Genomic DNA, 20748 nt, shown 5'->3' on the forward strand with positions numbered 1-20748 from the left:
GAACAGAAGCTCCAGGAGGAGCATTTGCCTTCCCAGGTCCCACCTGCCAGCCCAAGCCATTGATTTCAATTGTTGGCATTAAGCATTTCAGATCAGTTTTGGAAACTGCAAGTCTTCAGTGTTCATATGGGAAACTCTCCAAAAGGGGAAGCAATGGGTTGAGATCAAACAGGGCAATTCCTAATTATGATCTTCCAACACATTTTTGGCCATTTTGGCTTTTTTTTTTCTTTTCTACCTAGTTAATTCACAGTCATTGTCTCTTTCTTCAGGTTTTCATATATTAACTCATGTATTCACTTGATGGTGAAAAACTAGTTTCAGTCTCATGAATGGATTTAGAAACATATTTTTTTTTAAAAAACTTTCTTTTCACAATTGTGATTGTTGTACAATAGTCATAAGTATATACTCATTTTTTAATATCTGAAACCTCACCTGTACAGAGGTAATCACTATTAATACTTCTTTAAAAATAGGAATGGATTTGTTATTTCTTGTCTTTTTTTAAAACAAGATTTTATTTATTTATTTGACAGAGGGACAACAAGAGAGGGAACATACGCAGGGGGAGTGGGAGAGGGAGAAGCAGGCTTCCCACTGGGCAGGGAGCCAGATGCAGTGCTCAATCCCAGGACCCTGGGATGACCTGAGCTGAAGGCAGATGCTTAACAACTGAGCCACCCAGGCACCCCATGTTATTTCTTTAAACTGAAAAAATTCATCCTCATCAGTATTTCTACTGGTTACATAACTTTCTGTTTTTACAGATATATCTTAATTTATTTAACCAAGCTCCTATATATTTAGGTTGTTTGGGGTTTTTTCTCTTTGTTGGTTTATTTAATTCCTGAGCACGGTTTCAATAAACATTGTAAATTTAAGGAGACACTCTTTTCTCATTACCTGTTTAACACGTCCTATGGCAGTGGTTCTTGGACTTTAGCAGGGCTCAGAATCACCTGCCTGGCTTGTGAAACTGTAGATTCCTGAGCCCCATCCCCAGAGTCTAGGATCTGTAGGTCTGGGTGGAGCCTGATAATTTGTATTTCTAACAAAACTGTCTGGTAGTCCAGATCCTACTGATTTGAGGACCACACTTTGTAAACCACTGTCCTATATTATTCTTCCTTCCAAGAACTTCATATCAGTTAGGTCCTTAGTTTCCTTCCTTAGAATCCACTACACTTGGTTTTATAATCTGTGGGGGGGGGGGGAGTTCTTTTGTAGTGTCAGACTCTTTCCTCATTCATGACTGTAAGTCCCTTTCACGTTTGCACACCTTCCCAAGTGTCTCTGGCCTGGTATCATTTGCTAATAGACACATGGAGACACATGCACACTGATTTTCAATGTTAGGTGTGGTTTTGTGGCATTGCCACTCTCAGAAACTTCAGGTAGTGACAAAGTGGGGGTAAATGAAAGTTCTCTTCCCCAGGCAGTGGCATGTTCTGTCCTTTATTCCCACTGCATCTGCCTGTCTGCTTCCCAATGAGTTGTAATGGGTAACATTTATCTAAGGCAGAGTGTTACAGATGCTTGTGAGCTGGAAAGAACTATTGACTCAGAAGTGAGGAGGTATTACGATTAAACTAAGTATCATAATGTATTTGTAGGGAAGTGGTTCAAAGCTTAGGTTCAACAAATTCCAGTTTTATTTGGAATATATTTGAGTTCTAGTACTCACCAGTTATGTGAGCTTAGGCAAATCACGTCTCTGAGCCTCATATTCCTAACCTGTAATATGTAAGGAATAATATCTTTGTTGCAAGGAGATGGAAAAAAAATAAAGTAATATGTACAATGTAGCCGGCAGCTCAAGAAATGGTAGCTGTTGTGTTTTCTCTAAGTAATTGTCTTAAATTTTTTCCAGGTCTTTTCTCTGGCGAGGGCCCGGAAAAGCATCCGTTGCTCCTAGGGAACTCTTCTGCCCTGGACCAAGGTCGTTATCATTTACAGAGATGCTGGTCACCTGCCTTGGGAGGCAGCACCGCGAACCCCGCGGGCTTCGCGAAGGCCCTGCTCTTCGGGTATTTACGGCGCGCGGCCGCCCCAGCTCCGGCTCAAGTCTGCGCTTCCAGGTTCAGTTTCAGGGTCTCGCCGGCAGCCCCGGCCCGCGGGCGCGCAGCGTTCAGCGGGGCCGGGACGGCTGGGTCCCCCGGGGGGGGCCCGCCGGAGTTAGGAGGCGGCGCCCGAGAGTCCCCGGAGGAGGATGGGCTGCGGACACAGCACGCTGAGCTGCTGCAAAGCCCCCAAAAAGGTAATGGGCGCCGGCAGCGAAGTTTGCCTCTGGAGGGGAGGAGGGTGCGGAACCGCTCCGCCGGAGGGACTCTCGGCGCCGCCGGCCCCCTCTGGTCGTCCCGGGGTGCCGGGCGGAGGACGGCGAGAGGCCGGCGTGGAGGGAGGCGGGGAAAGCTCCGCCGGGCGGCGCTCTTAGCGCCCGTGCGGGGCTGAGCCACGCGGGGCAGCCGAGTTTACCAACACGGCCCCTGGGCCCGGGAAGCGCAGCTAATTCCGGGGGCCCCAGTGGGGAAATGTTTGGCTGTATGGCAGGTGCCCTTTTCCTTCCGTCTGGGGCTGCTAGCTGTGTGGCCACGGACAAGTGACTTGACCTCTCTGGGCCTTCCGCTTTTCCCACCGTTCTGAGACACAGAGTCTCCGCGGCCGCTACTCGCGGAGTGGTCCACGGATTTACAGCAGCGGCACCACCCGGGACCTATTTGAAATGCAGAATCTCAGGCTCTGCCCGGGACCTGCTAACCTAGAACCTGCCTTTTAACGAGATGTCCAGGTGATTACAACAGGCTTTAAACTTTGAGAAGCGCTGGTCTCAAACCTCTTCAGGCCCCAGAGCCGGTGCGTGTGGGCTGTCCTGGGAGTACTGGGAGGGGCCAAAGAGGGAGGAGACCTACCGCCTGCGGCTGCCCTTCCTTTCCTTCCTGTCCCTCCCCCGAGGGGCCTCGGAGCTGGGTTAGGGCCGGGGAGACTCGACTCGGGTTTCTGACAGTAGGACCAGGTGCCCCTTGGGTTCTGACCAGCACAGAAGGTCGGAGCCTGGAGCCAGAGGACAACTTCCTCGGGGGGACGCCCGAGGCGCAGAGGGGGAAGGGAGGACCCTCAAGTTCTAACCCTTCTGCCTACTACTCCTTGCTTTTCAGCCAGGTGGGAGTCGGTGGTCCCATAAACTTGATGAGCAGTCCCTTCGGAGACCCAGAGAGGCCCCACACTGCAACCCAAAGTAGTTATTTTTCATAAAACTTGAATCTCTCTCTCTCTCTCTCTCTCTCTCTCTCCTGCTTTATTGGGGCCAATGCAAGCTTTCCCTGCCCTGTGCTAGTTCAGGGAGAAGAGTTTTCACCCCACGTACAAGGCCTCTGGCTCCTCCTTTATTCCTAAAAACTTCACGAAGCTCTGATGGGGAAACCCTCCTGCTGGTCTTCCCTTACTCCAACAGGGAAACTGAGGCTTGCCTGCGGCCGTGGAAGCGGAGGGCTGGCTCATAGGGATGGTGGGCCGAGAAAGCTGAACCTGCTTTGAGACCCGGAATGCAGCCAGCGATGGGTGGACATCAGTCCTGGCTCTACCATAAACATATTAGTGACCTTGAGCAAGCCTTTACCACTCTTAGGGCCTCAGTTTCTCCCTCTACATGGAGAGGGAGGGAGATGAGCAGGATGATTCCCAAGGGTCTGAGACTCTGTGTTCTCTGTATCTGTGTCAACATCTCTGTCTGCAAAGTGGGCCAAGAGTGAATTCCATCTAGGCGGGGTCGGAAGAAGACTGGAAGAGGGGCTCCATTCCAGGCCTGGCACTTCCACAGTGAGCATGGGTTCCCCTGCCTCCTTGCCCTTCCAAGAGCCTTACCAGCTGTCCCTGTCTGTCCTTGGCACAGCCTGAACTGGACAACCCCCCCCCCAAAGCTGTGAAGACTATCCCCTTGAAAAGGGCCCCGGGGTACCACCTGTGCTGATGCACAGATCAGGGGATAAGGCCTGGAGAAGGGAAGGGTCTTGACTAAAGTCACAGAGTAACTTAGAGTGGAACCCAGGTGTCCGGCTCCCTAGTCCATTGCTCTTCATCTGTATCCCTACTCTGTGCTTCTGGTGGCTTCTTATTGATTCCAAAGCCTTTTGGCATTAAAGCTTTCAGTCCATTGCCTCAGGGCAGTCTGGCATATCTTCCTGGCCCCAGCAATGCCAGGCCCCTGCCCCTGTGGGGCAGGACCTATAAGCCAGGTCATTTGAAGTTCATGCCTGTTTCCATCCCTCCAGACTGTGCCCCTGCCCAGTTTCTCATCCAAACCCCACAAGGCCTGAGCTCACAAGGCCATCCCCACCAGCTGTCTGTCCCCTTGGGGATACAGGGCCCCAAGGATGGGATGTACAAAAATGAGCTCACACTGCAGAAGGGTTAGGTCATGGCAACCATGACTCACGCTGAGTGGACTCTGCAGAGAGCTTTCACATCCCACGGGCCTTACAAAAGCCCCAGAAGTTCGGCTGAGCTGCCGGCTCTTTGCCACACCACAGGTGAAGTCCTGGAACTTCAGGCAGGAGTGATGCGTCCAGCGTCGTAGGGTCCATTGATGACAAAGCTCTTCAACTGAGCCTGGTCTTCTGCACCTCCCTCTGGTGCTCATCGCCTGCTTTAGGTGCTGCCCCACTATTTGAGTGAGCAAGTGAGGGCCAACCAGCCAGGCTAGGAGCCAGGCTGGCGTGCAACAGTGGTATCTCACCCAGTCTCGGGAGATACAGGAGGACTCCTTGGATGGGGGAAGAAGAGGTGTGGGGATGCCTTGACTGAGCGTTGAAGGTTTGGGAGGAGTTCCGATTGAGGCAGAGAGAAGAGCCTGAGCCGGGGCTGAGCCAGGGGAAAGTAGAGGTGGCCGGCAGCAAGGAAGGAACCCAGCATGCTCAGTGAGGACTACCCCAGCTGGGGACAGAGGCCTGACCACTAGGACCTCTCAGTCCTTCCAAGTTCAAGGATTAGAGGGTTTGCTGAGTCCTGTAGTCTCCTGTGCCTGGTGGGCTTAGACCCAACCTGAGGCTTAGTCAGGGCCTTACTGGGATGAGTTGAAACCCTGATGAGTGTTTAAGTGGGAATCCCTGGCAGGTGAGCGCTGAGGAGTTATTGGCACTGTCAGGTCCTTCCTAAACCCATCTTGACTGAGACCCTGAGTGATGTGGTCATGTCCCCAGGAAGACTTCAGGGAGGGAGGGGCCAAGAAAGAAATTTGCTGTGGACTTGATTATAGGAATGACATGGAAGTCCAGAGGGGCCTTCCATCTCCAGTAGCTTACAGGGCCCCCTCAGCCGGGTGGGGAGGGAGGTCCTCCCCCTCTTCCTCCCCTTCCCCACACCCCCCCCTCACGGCATCCCCTCCCAGGCCCTCATGGCTGGGTGTGGGTTACTCTGTGCATTCCAAAAGCGTTCATCTGTTCAGCTCTGAGCTTAACGACAGGGACCTGTCTTCTATCCCTCTCCTTGGGGGTGAAGGACCACGTTGTCTGACTGATGATGGGCGGGCTGTGTGTGTACCTGGTGTGGTGTCGGAACTCCGCAGCCCCCAGGACTTTGGCTCTGGCCGCAGCACCACAGCCCAGAGCAGAGAGTCCGAGAACCCGCTCAGCACAGCTCCCACAGCTCCCACAGCTGGGCCTCAGGCAAGGGGTTCTTAGTGGGTCGGTCTTTCAGGAGCCTTTCAGGAGCACTTCTGGGTGGCAGGCCAGTGAGCGAGGTAGGGATGCAGAAGAGAATGACCTGGAAGAGGCCCGCAGTGGCACACGGAATTCCGAAACAAACCATGAACACTGAAGGGGTAGGCTCTAGAGCCGGGGTCCTGCATTCATTTTCTCCCTGTGCACAGCGGGCTGGGTGTTAGGTGCTGCTTCGGTCTTAGCTCAGTCGCACTCCATTAAGTGGCTGTGGACAGGACTTGGCTCCTCCATGCTTCAGTTTCCTCATCTGTGAGAGAGGTGTGAGATTAGCTCCTGGGTCATAGGGTTGCTCTAAAGATTAGTTGAAAGAAGGCACGCAGCAGAGCCCACTGACTGGGAAGCGGCATGCCCTTGATAAGAGGTCATGTGGGTGAGGCCAGAGGGAGACATAATCATACTTCACGGACATCGCTGCCTGAATCGTGCCCAGCAAAAGCAAACAGGGATGTGGGAGACAGGGGGATAATAATGTCCTTGGGGTTGGGGACATGAAGCCTGGAGCCTGGCTGTTGCCTTCGAACCTCTGAAGTGTTGCCAAGGGGACGTGGGGAGCAACCTTGTTCTCTGTTGTTCCAGAAGGCAGAATTGTGCCCGGTGAAGCTAAAGGAAGCCAAATTCTACTTCTCATGAGGAAGAAAGGTAGCAAGATTCCCATCTCCAGAGGAGTTCAAGCAGAAGTCAGGTGACATTTTGGCAAGACTAGAAGAGGGGATGCGAGCCCCGGACTAGTAAATATTTAGGATTCGACTTAAGAAATCTAATTCTGGGGGGCCTGGGTGCTCAGTGAGTTAAGTGTCTGCCTTCAGCTCAGGTCATGATCCTGGGTCTTGGGATTGAGTCCAACATGGGGCTCCTTGCTCCTCGGGGAGCCTGCTTCTGCCTCTACCTCTACCTGCTATATTCTGCCTGCTTGCACTCTCTCTTTCTATCAAATAAATGACAAAAATTTTTTTAAAAAAAGAAAAAATCTAATTCTGATTATTATAATATTTAAGGCAAAATTTCAGAGCTTAGGAAAATACAAAGAAGTTCAAAAATCACCATTAAGATATAGCCTCGGGACGCCTGGGTGGCTCAGTTGGTTAAGCAGCTGCCTTCCGCTCAGGTCATGATCCCGGCGTCCTGGGATCGAGTCCCGCATTGGGCTCCTTGCTCTGCAGGGAGCCTGCTTCTCCTTCTGCCTCTGCCTTCCACTCTGTCTGCCTGTGCTCGCTCTCACTCTCTCTCTCTCTGACAAATAAATAAATAAAATCTTTAAAAAAAAAAAAAGATATAGCCTCTATGTACATTTCAGTGTCATTCATATATATATATATATATATATATATATATATAAAATATACATAAGGGTGACTATTTTTACGTGATTGGGACTATATTTTATTTATTTATTTTTTAAAGATTTTATTTATGGGTGCCTGGGTGGCTCAGTGGGTTAAGCAGCTGCCTTCTGCTCAGGTCATGATCTCAGGGTCCTGGGATCGAGTCCCACATCGGGCTCTCTGCTCAGCAGGGAGCCTGCTTCCTCCTCTCTCTCTCTCTCTCTCTGCCTGCCTCTCTGCCTACTTGTGATCTCTCTCTATCAAATAAATAAATAAATAAATCTTAAAAAAAAAAGAAAGATTTTATTTATTTATTTGACAGACAGATCACAAGTAGGCAGAGAGGCAGGCAGAGAGAGAGAGGAGGAAGCAGGCTCCCCACTGAGCAGAGAGCCCGATGCGGGGCTTGATCCCAGGACCCTGGGATCATGACCTGAGCCGAAGGCAGAGGCTTTAACCCACTGAGCCACCCAGGTCCGCCTGGGACTATATTTTGAAGAGGTTATATTCTAGTTAATATTTTGCTGGAGGCCTTCTTCTTACACAGTCCATGGAAACACGACTTTCAATGTCCACCTAATATTCTGTGCATGCTCCATGGCTTGTGTAACTGGTTTGGACCCTTGGTTGTTTGCATTCCCCACTCCTACCCTCATTCTTCATAAGCATCCTCAGGTTTTCATCCTAATGGGTGGGGGAGGGGTGGCTCTGAGCTCAGAGGGGAGCGGAGGGGCTGAGGGAAGGCCTCCTGGGAGAGCTGGCCTCTTGGCTGGGCTTTGAGGGTTGGCGGGGTAGGGCTAGACACTTGTGTGGGGGTGAGTGGGATAGAGGCAAGTCTGGGCTCCTGACACCTGAGCAATAGAACAAGGTAAATCTGACCTTTCAGCTTGGTTTGCCAAGGGTTGGGCAGTTGAAGAACTTGAGAGGAAGCTGACTTTCCTGGGCCCTGAGCCCTGTCCCCCAAGCATCATGGAGACAATGGTGTGTATGTAGCCTCTGAGCTGGTGATTTTTGCCCAACCCATAAAATCATCCCAGCTAAATCCAGTATCAGCTTCCATATACAGGCACTCTGAAAATCTTGTGAGGTTGAAAGCCAGATTTCTTTTGTATAAGAGGACATCTGTACCAGTGGCCCAAGACTATTAGAAAACTTTATGATGGAACACCTGTGTGGCTCAGTGGGTAAAACCTCTGCCTTCAGCTCAGGTCATGACCCCAGAGTCTTGGGATCAAGCCCCGCATCGGGCTCTCTGCTCAGCAGGGAGCCTGCTTCCCCATCTCTCTCTCTGCCTGCCTCTATGCCTACTTGTGATCCCTGTCAAATAAATAAAAATTTTTTTTTTAAATCTTAAAAAAAAAAAAACTTTATGATAATCCTTGCCTTAGAGACACAGTCTTTGGCAACACATTTTCTGCACAAGTAAGCAGTTTTAATTCTGTTCTTTTCCTTTGTAGTTGAATACCCAGGTGGCTAGTGTAGGTCCCTCAAGGGTAGGATATGTCCCCCAACACCTAAAGACTTCCATCTTTGCCTCAATTGGATGCTGAGTTTGGGGCCCATGCTTCATGTCCTTTTTGTTGTAAAGAGGGCAGAAAAGATAAAACTTCACATTACTTGCCCAGAAGCAGGCTGCTATGAAAGTTAAGTTGGTGATGGTCCTAAGTGGGGAGGCACTGCCCCCTGATCTCTCAGCGTTCACAGATCAGCTAGTAAACAACAGCCTGAAATCTGCCTGGCAAGGGGGTTCTCAAAGGTCTTCATATAACATTTGTGAACATTCATGTTCAAAAAAGAAACTTGGAAATTGTAGAGACAACCACCACCACCACCCCCAGTAAAAAGGAGAGCCCGATGGTTGGCCCAAGTTCTGGCTCTGACATCTTGGGGGCACCTGGGTTCCCATATTTGTCCCCTCAGCGTCCTCTACCCTCAGAACCCTGTGAGCCCTGCTGGACTACCAGGGAGAGCAGGACCCATAGGTGGGGGAGGAGGAGCTCCTGTGAGCCCGGCGTGGGCAGACAGTAGGAGCAAGAAAAAAAAAAAAAACCCATCCATCTTTAGCATGTGTAGATCTAAATCTGTCCATTACCTGAAGACAAGTCATCCTGCTTCTCTTGCCAGGTGAATTTTAATCCCTAGGAATCGTTTATCTTGTCACTTTATTTTCAAACCTGAATCTTCCAGAACATCTAGGCCAAATGCCTTACAATACATAAAACATCCATCCCACGTCCAGGCTTTCCCCCAGATAAGTGATGTACTGCCTGACCTACTTCCACTTCTCCCTCTCCCCCGCTGTACACTGAGTATAGGAGGAACCTTGTAGACCTCCTTGCCACTTCTCCACGGTTCCCCCAACCCTACCCACTGCCTACTCCTTTAGGATATAGCCTTGACATTAGAAAAGTTGTCTGTACTGGGGTGGGTAAAATGCACACCCCCACTAAAACTCAGGTACACCGAGAATCTATGAATGTGACCTTATTTGAAAATGGGTTTTTTAGGAGATGGAATCCAGTTAAGATGAGGTCCTACTGGATTACAGTGGGCCTTCATCCAATGACTGTTGTCCTCATAAGAACAGGACAAGTTGGACAGGGTGAAGGCCATGTGATAACAGAAGGAGAGCTCAGAGTGCTGCAGACACTCAAGCCAAGAAACACCAAGGATTTGTGGTACCCGCCAGAGGCTGGGAGAGAGGGATTGAACAGATTTCCCCTCAGAACCCCCAGAAGGAACCAACTCTCCCGACACCTTGATTTTGGACTCCTAGCCTCCAGAACTGTGAGAGAACCCATTTCTATTTTATGGCTCCGACTCAGGGGTAATTTGTTACAGCAGCACTGGAAAACTTGTACATCTTCAGGTTAATGACTCCCAACCCCTGCTCTCACCCTCCACCGTCAGTCAAAGCGGGCAGCAAGAACCCCAATGCCTCCCGTTTGGACCCATGGCTGCCCCCAGAAGAGTGGGGAGCATGGCAAGCAAAGAGGTGCTTGGGCAAGGCCCAGAGGCTTTTTCGGCCACCAGCCTCGGCTCCCGTGGGGGAAAGCGCCGCCCTGGGAGTCAGCCTTGCTCTGACTCTAGCCTCTGCCGCTCACTGGCTGGGGATCTGAGCTAGGAGGTCCTCCCCCTGGGCCTTGACATCCTCATCTGTAAAATGACTGCCTTGGCTGATTTTAGGTTTCAAGAGAGGTATGTCTTCTTGTTGTTAATCCTTTGCACTCAAGTAAAACATGAATACATCCTTGTTTAAAAAATTCTAAGAATTCGGGTAATACTAAATCTCCCCCTCCTTGGCTACAACAGTCTTTGTCCTTTCTCTAGAAATGACAAGTGCTGGCCGTCTGTGCTTTTCTAGGGGCTTTTCTCTGTTCATTTGTGTGCACTGATGTACCGAGAAAAAAGACTTATTTTGCATATCCATGTTCTACTCAATGCCTTTCTAACTTTGCAGGCAAAATGTCCTCCATGGTTGAGACTTATGCGTGACCTTGTGTAGTGTCACGTTCCTTCGTGTGTCGAGGCAGGCCCCACAACAGACATGAAGCTGGCTTCCAGTGTGTCCCTGTTACAAACGACATGCCCTGAGATCCCCGGGGAGGCATGGCTGTCCTCGCTAATGTGTGCCTCTCTGTGGGCAGTGCGGTTGCGGGGGTGTGGGACCCCGTGCCTATAACCTGGGGCGGGGGGGAGCTACTGACTCCCCGTCACCCCCCCCACTCCAGGCAATTACTGCCTCCCCACAGGGGCTGCTCGAGAACAGGGGGTGGTAGGAAGGGCTCAGGACACCACCCGGGTCCTCCTGAGCAAGGGCGCCTCTTTTCTTGTCCTCTGGGGAAGCTCTCTTCACTCAGGGGTTGACAGCTGAGTGTCAGATCATCTGCCCTGCAAATGCCCCGAGCAAATGAGCCTCTGGGACTGATACAGGATGAGGTGGCAGGATGACCTCACTCTGCCCCTTCTCCTACATCCGAAGCATGTCAACACTAGGACTGCGATATATGCTCATTGCCCAACTCCAGGCCACAGAGAAGAAGCAACCATAGCCAGGAGAGGGTCAGATACTTTCCCAAGGTCACACAGCAAGTGGCAGGCCCAGATTTTAACCCACTGAGCCACCCAGGCCCCGCAAGCCCGAATTTTGACTCTAGACCCCCACGTGGGAGTTTGCCATTGGGTTGGAGAGGGCAGTGGACATCTGGCATATTATCTCAGCCCTCAGCATGTCTCTTCCTCTGCCTCGGCCGCTGACTTCATTCTCTGTCTCACTCCCTCAGGGTCTCAGGCGGACCCAAAGGCTAGACTTGGTGCTGAGGGCCTTTGCCAGCTCCACGCCCTCAAAGCTGACCAGAACTGTGGACACCCCGAGAAGCTTGTAGTGGACAGGAAAACGTGGGCTCTGGGGAGAAAGACAAGGGATATTGCGCATTGGAAAGCCTTTCTCTCACTGTCTGTGAACAGGGCTGGGCCCCATGCTCAAGGCCTCCCCCACAGTCCACCAAGACCTCGCCGGGCTGGTGCTGAAGAGGGAAGTGGTTCTGTCCTCCTCTGAGATCTCACTTCTCATTTGATCAGATAGAAGCACTAGAGACCACATCCGGCCCTTCCTGGGGAGCGCTGGGGGCATCACAGGTGTTCCGAGAATCCGCGGTGCCCCGCAGCGGAACTCAGGGGTGCAGGCTGGCCCTCCAACCGTTAGGCTACCCTGATCTCCTAGCCACGCTGGTCTGTCCCGGGGCAGGCAGTGGGCGATGCTGACACCACATGCTGAAACATGAATGAGGTGAACTAAATCTTCAGTGTCCCCAGCACGGTGAAAATGAAATCAAATTCAGGCATTACTTGGGTGAAATGCTTCTGCCCGTCCATCTTAGAGATAGGGAAGCTGAGACCTGTGTCTTTACGGTGATCTTCCAATAGCGCCTCTGTGATTTGGCTGTGAATGCTCCTATTTCTCAACAGCCCTGAACATTTAGGCCCTGCCTTTCCTCCCCCTTCTGGAGGGGCCCTCTGGGCCTCCACACCACCCCACCCCTCCTTCCTGCCTCTCCATTCAGCTAATAGGCTCTGCCTCGGGGTGGTTAAGATTCTGAAACCACTGGTGCGGGACCCCACCCATGCTGAGTCTAGACACCGGAAAGGCAGCTCTGATACAGCACAGGGGTGTGACCTGAGTCCCCTGAGGCCCAAGATCTGGTCTGTCCTCTCAGCTTTGGCTATGGGGATCAATCTGGTGTATGCATAAAGGAAATGGAAGGGCCTCCAGGCTCCCCCTTGAATCTGGATTCGTATTAGGGCTCTGCTCCCCTGCTTTGTGGCTTCTGACACCCACCCATCTGAGGCCCACCTCCGGGCCTCAGTTTCTCCATCTGGAAATAGGAAGCGGGGATTGGAATAAACAGTCTTCAGGAATCCTTCCAACCCTGCCTTCTGGGTCCCAGGAAGCATTCCTCAACCAGAATGGGTGTGATAGAACTCTGTGGCTGAGGGAAACCAGGGGACAGGAAAGGAACTAGTGACTTTTTTTTTCTTTTTTTGAAAATTTTATTTATTCATTATTTGAGAGAGAGAGAGATTGAGAGAATGACCAGGAGGAGGGGCAGAGGGAGAAGCAGTCTCCCTGTGTAGTAGGGAGCCTAATGTGGGGCTCGATCCCAGGACCCCGGGATCAAAGGCAGATGTTTAACCAACTGAGCCACCCAGGCACCCAAGAGCTAGATAATGCTTACGGGGCCTTTGATTACTAAATTCTCTAAGAGAAGCAGAAATAATGAGGACCACTCTGACTGATACCACTCAATCAGAAATACACAAAGCCCGAAGGCCCTTGGAAAGCATGGAGTGATGGTCCCTACAGCAAGGTGAGACCACGCGTGGTCAGGAAAGCCTGGGCCATCCTCAGGGCTGCTCTTGACTCCCATCCTAGCAGGGGCCCCAACATAAGGAATGGCTGGGCAGCTTCTGTCTGAGCGGCTTCTGCCTTACTCACTGTTGCCTGGTGCAGCTCACAGTTTGAGGAAAATTGAGGCGTCTACCCCAAAGGCTTTAGTACAGGACTCTGGAAATTCACCCCAAAGTACCACAACCTGGAGAACATTCAACAGAGCCCTCCGAGGTCGTGTTCATGCTGGTGGCTATCACACACCACCTGAACTTTATGCTTACCAGAGGGCTTAACTTGCTGAACATCAAAGATGCTGTATAGAATTATAGACTGTCGGAGTTGAAGGTTCTCTGTAATCACTCCATCCAACCTGCAAAATGAAATTTGCCTTTCTTGCATGCTATCAGTGACGGAGAACTCACTATGACCACCAAACCCCCAACTCTAGGGTAAGGCAGCCTATCTCTGTCTGGGATAGTTCTGAAATTCTACTTCATGTTGAACTGAAACTTCTTGAAACTTCTAGTCCTTAACCACAAGCCTGCCCTCCGAGGCTGCGGACCACACACTAGCGGCTTCTGCCTCACGAGATTTGAAGGCAGAGATTTGAAGGCAGCAGCCAGGTTTTCTTGCCTGATCTTGAGGCTGACCAACGATTGTTAACAGTAGCTCCTGTAATCTGGTTTGGGGCTCCTTCCCCGTGTTGTCAGCTCCATTTGGATGCATTCCAGTTTGTCAGTTGTTAGAGAAGCATATCCTTGGGGGATCTCACTGGACCCAATGGGAGCTCATCTGGCTTCTCCACAGCTCTGGCCACCGCGCTCCCACTCTGCCCAGACTCTGCACCCATATCTGGCAGCCACATCCTGCCGCAGACCAGGTTCGTATCAGGTTGGACTCAGAGCAGGGCTCTGGCCTGGGCCGGACCAGAACTGGGTGTGTGTTACCAAGATACAAGGGCGCTGTTTCCGGCCTCCATAGTGGAAGGGCTGTCCTGGCATCCGGAAGAATGAACAGAACACCTGTTCTGACCCTGACGTGTGATAGATAGAGAAATTGAAGTCCAGTGCGGCAAGGGACTTGCCTAAAGTCTCATAGGAAAGCTGGAACCCGGGTCTCCTGGTGTCTCCCCCAGTCCTGGGTTCTCCCTACGTCCTGTGCTCCCAGCTGCCCCCTTTCGCTGTCTTCTCCCAGTTTCTGTTGACTCAGGAAACCCCACTGACCCTGCTATCCCTTTTCCAGAGCTCAGTCTGGATGCCTGACCCTAGCCCTGGGCCTCCCTGCTCTGCTTTTGGAAGGGGAAACTCTTGTGTCTGTCTCCCAGCTCCTGTCCTTTCCCACCACAGGGTGATCTCTGCTCAGTGGCCTCTGAGGAGGGAGCTGCCCGAGCCCCAGCCTGCGGATTTTCCATGTGCTCAATTCCTGCTCAGCTCTGGGCTACGTGTCCTTAGGCTCCTGTGAGCATCAGAGCTGCCTGCATAGACTGACTGATTAGAGCTCCCCGGCACACCCACCACCCTTGGATCCTGTGAGTCTAGAACTGGGTGCTGGAGGCTGTGTAAAGCACAGATTCCAGGAGGTTCTAATACAGGAGATCTAGAGACCACATTCCTAGAAATAGTTTCTGGGCATCATAGCAGACGCTGGGACAAATCCAAAGTGGGTTTCAAACATGGTCCCTGTCCTCAAGGACCCCTTGAGGGTCCCCTGTCCCTGTCCCCTTGGCCTCGTTGGAGAAACATAGGAAACCAGGTAGATCCCCACATGGGAGTCCAAGCAGGCACCCAGGCACAGAGCTGCTGGGGACTAACTCAGTGCTGGGGAGAGACAGAGAGGAAAGGTGACAGATGCTCAGTCTGGAAGCCTGTGGAACCGTGGAGGGTGCGTCATACTGGGATGAATGCCTTGGGATGGTCTCGAACACAGGGATGTGCCCACTGGGGCCAGGAGTACAACAGAATTGTTTGGTTTGGGTCTAGCAAACTTGCCAATTTTTTTAAAGAAGTAATACTAGTTAGTCCCTGTTGGCAGGGCTGCCATGAAACTGTCCTTGTCGTGTGCCAACAGTGGGTGCATTCACGGGTAGAACCTTTACAGAGGGTAAAGCCGGTGGTTTTGGATGGGTAAAAAAATCATATAAATCAGCAAGTGATTAGTGAAAGCATAATTTGGAAATTAAGAAATGGAAATAAATGAAGTATTCATGCAGATTGTTAAATGATTGAACTCGTTCACAAAGATGTAATATTTGAGTCGATCAAATTAATGTATCTACAGCACACTTAATGCCATATCGTAAAGGCTTATAATATATTTGAAAAAGTACAACATAAGGAAGTTTTTGTAATGTTCCAGTAATTAATAAATAGATCTATTATTTCTACTACTATAATTGGAGGAAGATGTTTACAAATATTTATTAAAGAAATAGGGAGAAAGAAGAGGATGTTTGCCTGAGGACAGATGATGGGGAGTCTTTTTTTTAAGTCATATAAGTAGAAAGAGAGTGAGTACAAGCAGGGGGAGAAGCAGACAGACAGAGAGGGAGAAGCAGACTCCTCACCAAGCAAGGAGCCCAAGGAAGAACTTTATCCCAGTAGACCCTGGGATCATGACCTGAGCTGAAGGCAGATGCTTCACTGACCGTCTGACCGCTTCACTGAGCTACCCACCCAGGCATCCCGGTGATAAGTCTTGGACGTCGCTGGAAGCTGTAATCCTGGGAGTCATTTCATCAGGATCTGGGGATTCAAGCACAGGGTCCTGGCCTGCCTGTGGTCCAGTGGTGGAGAATTTTTCATCTTTCTGCAGTGGTGATCTGGCAGAAGACAGTTTTTCATGAGCTCAATGATCTTACTTCAGGCCAGTCCAAGGGAGAGCTACCAAAGCACTACAGGGCCTTTGTTCTTGCCCTGCTTTCCAGACAGAGCGTAATAAATTCAGGCAATGTTTGAGCTCTCAGAATATGCCAGATACTCTAGGGCCATTATCCCATCTAATCCTTAAAACGATCACCTGAGGAAACCCAGGCTTGGAGAGACCATGCTGTCACACAGTGTTATATTTAGGATGTGAATCCTGGTGTGGGTGATTCTAGAATCCCAGAGTTCTTTTTTTTTTTTTTTAAGTTTTTATTTATTTATTTATTTTAGAGATAGGGAAGGGCAGAGGCAGAAAAGCAGACTCCATGCTGAGCCCAGAGCCTGACTTGGGGATTGATCCCACAGCCCCAAGATCATGACCTAAGCTGAAACCAAGAGCTGGATGCTTAACCAGCTGAGCCATCCAGGCACCCCTGGAATCCCGGGGTTCTTAACCACACTGCTCCTGTCTCTACTGTGCTGAGACCTGGTTCTAATGTTGAGTTTGCCATCTAGGCACAGTGTGACCATGTCCTGCCTCCCTGGGTTTCCGGTGATAAACTTGGATGTGAGTACTATGGAGAGGAACAGAGGTCAGAGGCTGACCTCCACCACGGGGATCCACTAAGACCTTCTTGACCCTATACCTAGCAAAGGAGGGAGCAGGAACCCAGAGGAGGGAAGAGATTTGTCCAGGGTTGTAGAAGAGCTGGGACTAGAATCCGGGAATTCTCAGTCCCATGAAAACACCCCCAGGTTAGCGTAGCCAGTGGTGGCAATGGGGGATGAGACAACTATTGATCCTCCTCCTTCCAAAACCCCGGGGTACAAAGGCTGGCTCCTTTCACTTCCCCAGACTTGCTTTGACAATTTCCCTGACTTGGGGCTGGGCCAGTCATCCCCTCTCTCGTGGGCAGAGAGAGCCGAGTCTTCAGGTCTTCACCCTTCACTGGGTGGAAGGAGACCTCAGTTGTCAGGGGTGCCGGCCCCCGAGGGCCAGCGGGAAGGCACCGTGTCTTGTTCCATCTGCCAGGGGCTCCCGCTGCACCACGCTCTGTGCCAGGCACTGTGGGGCAGGAACAGAAGGTTGTAGAAGACTGCCCTTGACTTACCTTCCCCAACCAGAAGTGCACTTTCTAGCAGCAGCTCAATCATTCTTGAGTTCAGGAAATTGTTAATAATTGTATGCGATAACTGATGTTTAAAAATCTGTGACCAGAGTAAGAAGTATAGTTAATTGAACATTTTCATACCCTTTCCACAGGCTGGCTTATTTTTTTTTTTAAGTATCTCTCACTTTCTTTTTTCTTTTCTTTTCTTTCTTTCTTTTTTTTTTTTTCCTTTTAGAGAGGGAGGGAGGTAGGGGACAGAGGGAAGGAGAGAATCTTAAGGAGACTCCACCCCCAGTGTGGAATCCCAACAGCCCGGAGCCTGATCCATCTCCTGAGCTGAAAGCAAGAGTCCGATGCTCAACAGACTGAGCCACCCAGGTGCCCCTTTTAAGTGTTTCTTAAAATGGGATCTAGAATTTTTTTTTCATTTTTTTAAGAGCATCTTTTTTTTTTAAGGGATAGTTGACAATATAAACATTACATTAGTTTCAAGTGTACAATAATGATTCAGTGTATGCATATATTATGAAGTGATCACCACAGTAAGTCTAGTTAACATTCCGGAACATTTTGAGATGTCTGGGTGGCTCAGTTGGTTGAGCGTCTGCCTTCAGTCCAGTCATGGTCCCAGGGTCCTGGAATCGAGCCCCACATTGGGCTCCCGGCTTGGCAAGGAGTCCCTTCTTCCTCTGCCTCGTCCCTCTGCTCTGCTCTCTCAAATAAATGAATAAAATCTTTAAAAAGGAAAAAAAAGTAATGTTATATATTTTAAGAAGACATCCAAGAACATCTTTAGAAGTTACAGAATGGCTTAATTTATATTTTTTATCCCAGATTCTGGTCCAGTGGCTAGTGTCAGGCCTTGGCTGACTTTCGGCCTATCTGGAGTAAAATGAGAAAATTAAAGGTTTAAGTGTGTGTATAACATTGGGTGAGGATGTCAGTTCCCCTTTCCTGGAAGGGTGTCTTGAGCTTTCCTTACTGTATTTTAGAAGGTTAGAGAAGGTCCTCTATTTTATGAAATGATGGTGTTAGTCTGCAGATAATGTTCTCAGAATCCTTTGTGGTCAACCCATATCAACTCTCCTATTAAAAAAATATTATTTACGGGGTGCCTGGGTGGCTCAGTGGGTTAAAGCCTCTGCCTTCGGCTCAGGTCATGATCTCAGGGTCCTGGGATCCAGCACCAAGTCAGGCTCTTTGCTCAGCAGGGAGCCTGCTTCCTCCTCTCTCTCTGCCTGTCTCTCTGCCTACTTGTGATCTCTGTCTGGTCAAATAAATAAATAAAATCTTAAAAAATATATATTATTTACAAAACTCAAAAATCTGGGAACCACTGACTCTGCTTTGGGATTTAGCCCTTTGGCATCAGTTTCCTACTTTAAACAGATTCAACTAGTACTGGCCCAGGTTGGTGAAAAAGCCCATAGGTGTGGCTCAAGCCCTTGACTCTGCCAGTTATTCACTAACCACCTTGACTGAGTCCTTACCTCCCTTAGCCCCAGCCTCCTCTTCTGTAAATTGCAGATATTCCTATTTTCCAGGATCATTTTGAAGATCAGCTAAGGTAGTGTGGATAAGACATCATAGTGCCTAGTACATCATGAGTATGGTGTCTTACCCCCAGCTGTCAAGGGAGATACCACTACCTCCTTATCGTTGGCAAAACACCCCTCTAATAAGCATGGTAGAACCATGGCCTAGACTTCTCCTCCGCCTCCTCCTCCTCCTCATCATCATCATCCTTCTTCTTCTCCTTCTCCTCCTCCTCCTCCCCCTACTTCTTCTTCTTCCTCAAGAATTTATTGACTCATTTGAGAGAGAGAGATGGAGAGTACAAGCAGGAGGAAGAGCAGAAGGGGAGGGAGAGGGACAAGCAGACTCTTGAGCTGAGCATGGAGTGACACCGGGCTCGATTCCAGGACCCTGAGATCATGACCTGAGCCTAAACCAAGAGTTGGATGCTTAACCGACTGGGCCACCCAGGCACTCCCTACCCTCCACCCCACGGCTTGGAGTTCTGATGCTTTGCCCCGAATACAGGGAACTTGGAAAGAAGTCGTGGTAACCATAGTTCCTGAGAGGAAAGGGTCATTGTCTCTGAACTAGAGTTTGGAAAGTTTCAGCTGTAATTGGGTTGAGGGTAATAGCAAAAGGTCTGGCCAAGAGCTGGAAGACGGAAGAGGTGGGGAGGGCCTCATGGATGATGGCACAAACCACGAGAATCTAAGGAGAGGTCAACCAGCAGCAAACTCCCCACTGAGGGTTTCCCTGGCGATGATGAGAAATCCTACTCGGGGAACCCCTTTCCCACAGAGGGAGTGCTGCCTTTGGCTAGTGAGGGAGGCAGCCTAAGTAACTAGATCCAAGGCAAGGTCTGGCATAGCTGGATGTTGGTCCTGTCTTGCCTTTGGAAGGATCCTACTACAGCATCCATCCTTACACTGACCTCCTACCCTCTACCTTTACCTCATTGTTGTCTCATTTCTTCCAGAGGCGCCAAAAACCAGATCAGCCACCCAGACCAGAGCCACAGGAACTAGGTCCCCTCAGTGGGGATACAGGTGAGTAGCCAGCCCCATAAATGCCCTCCCTACCCTCCATGAGGCTTCCTACTTTATAATCAACAAAGCTGATACAGCTATTTAATTATCTCATGAGATCTTAGGTAGGTTACATTAATAACAGTATCATGTCTAAAATCAAGGAGGTGATACTCCTGACTTGTACTTGCCTCTTCCTGGCTACTGATACCACACCTGGGGTGCAGAGTTTATTTCTGGAAAGTACCTTTTCAGGAGAATCCAGAAAAATTGGAGGGAGAACAGTGGAGACAGATCAGGCTGGTGAGGAATCTGGAACCCAGTACTGTGAGGAGGACTTAAAGGAGCAAAGGATGTTCTACCTGGAAAGAAGATGTTGCAATAAAACACAACAGGTCTCCCCAAATGTCTGCAGTGCCCTCAGAGAGAAGAAAGATAAGCCTTGTTCAGTGTGACCCAGAGGTCAGTACAAAGGCCTCAAGGTGGCAAAAACAGGCAGGCAGAATTCAGTTCAATCTCAAAGAATGTTTTGTGTGATTGTTGATTTAAAACCGCCAGAGCTACCTAGTAATGAAATGAGCTCTCCATCTCTGAAAGGGTTCAGTTACAGACTGGAGACTGGCAGGGCCATTGTAGACGACGTTTAAGTACCAGATAAGGAACTGGACCCGAATTCAGAGGTTCTGTAATCTGCCTGTGCACAAGAATTACCTGGGAGAACTTCAAAGATACACATTCTAGGGCCCTGCTGCAGACCAGCTCAGCAAGAGTCTCTGGGAGTGGGGTTGAAGACTCCGTCCTGGTGGTGATGGTCTGTCTTTGTTCTAAGCCTCTCCCTGGCTAGGGCTAGTCCAGGTACTGGTCTTGTGGACCAACATTTGGGACTCTGAACCCAATGGTTTGCAAGAGTCTGGGGCTTTCTGAAATTGACCACGGCTGTCCCCCAGGACCCAGGGCATTGACTCGCTCCCTCCAACCCCCATCCTGACAAGCAGCCCAGGGCTGGCTTCCTGGCTAACAGCCCCACTCCTCAGCTTTTTCCTCATGCTCTTTGCCAACCCTGTCTCTGGTGCTCTGCAAAAATAATATGACCATTAATGACAATGCCAACTACATCCGTGATGCCACCCCTCTAATGGTTGTCGGGAGCAATAATGACTCTCCAGAGAGCATTCAGTAAACAAAGCAGCACATTAAATGAGCTATTTCTAAATGCCTGGCATGATGCTTCCTGCTCTGTGTGCAGGCAGGGTGAGGTGGCCGTCAGGAGGTCCTGCCATGGGATCAGACTGTGCAGGTTCCA

At 50.1% G+C, this 20748-nt stretch overlaps 1 protein-coding gene across 2 annotated transcripts in view; it reads left to right on the forward strand.

Moving 5' to 3' along the window:
• The first annotated feature begins 2048 nt into the window (after positions 1 to 2048).
• Positions 2049 to 20748, forward strand: part of CCDC69 (coiled-coil domain containing 69) — a 37416-nt gene continuing 18716 nt past the window's right edge. Inside the window, exons 1-5 of one of the 2 annotated variants that reach the window (XM_032337269.1) lie at positions 2769 to 2791; positions 3159 to 3238; positions 6294 to 6399; positions 13737 to 13809; positions 19397 to 19466. In XM_032337269.1, coding sequence (XP_032193160.1) covers positions 2784 to 2791; positions 3159 to 3238; positions 6294 to 6399; positions 13737 to 13809; positions 19397 to 19466 — 337 coding nt within the window. In that variant the 5' untranslated portion in view covers positions 2769 to 2783. Of the gene's footprint in view, positions 2261 to 2768; positions 2792 to 3158; positions 3239 to 6293; positions 6400 to 13736; positions 13810 to 19396; positions 19467 to 20748 lie in introns of those variants that run through there. The other variant, XM_032337270.1, reaches the window with a different exon arrangement.

This window comes from Mustela erminea, chromosome 3, assembly GCF_009829155.1.
Source record: "Mustela erminea isolate mMusErm1 chromosome 3, mMusErm1.Pri, whole genome shotgun sequence".
In the NCBI taxonomy this organism is placed as follows: domain Eukaryota; kingdom Metazoa; phylum Chordata; class Mammalia; order Carnivora; family Mustelidae; genus Mustela; species Mustela erminea.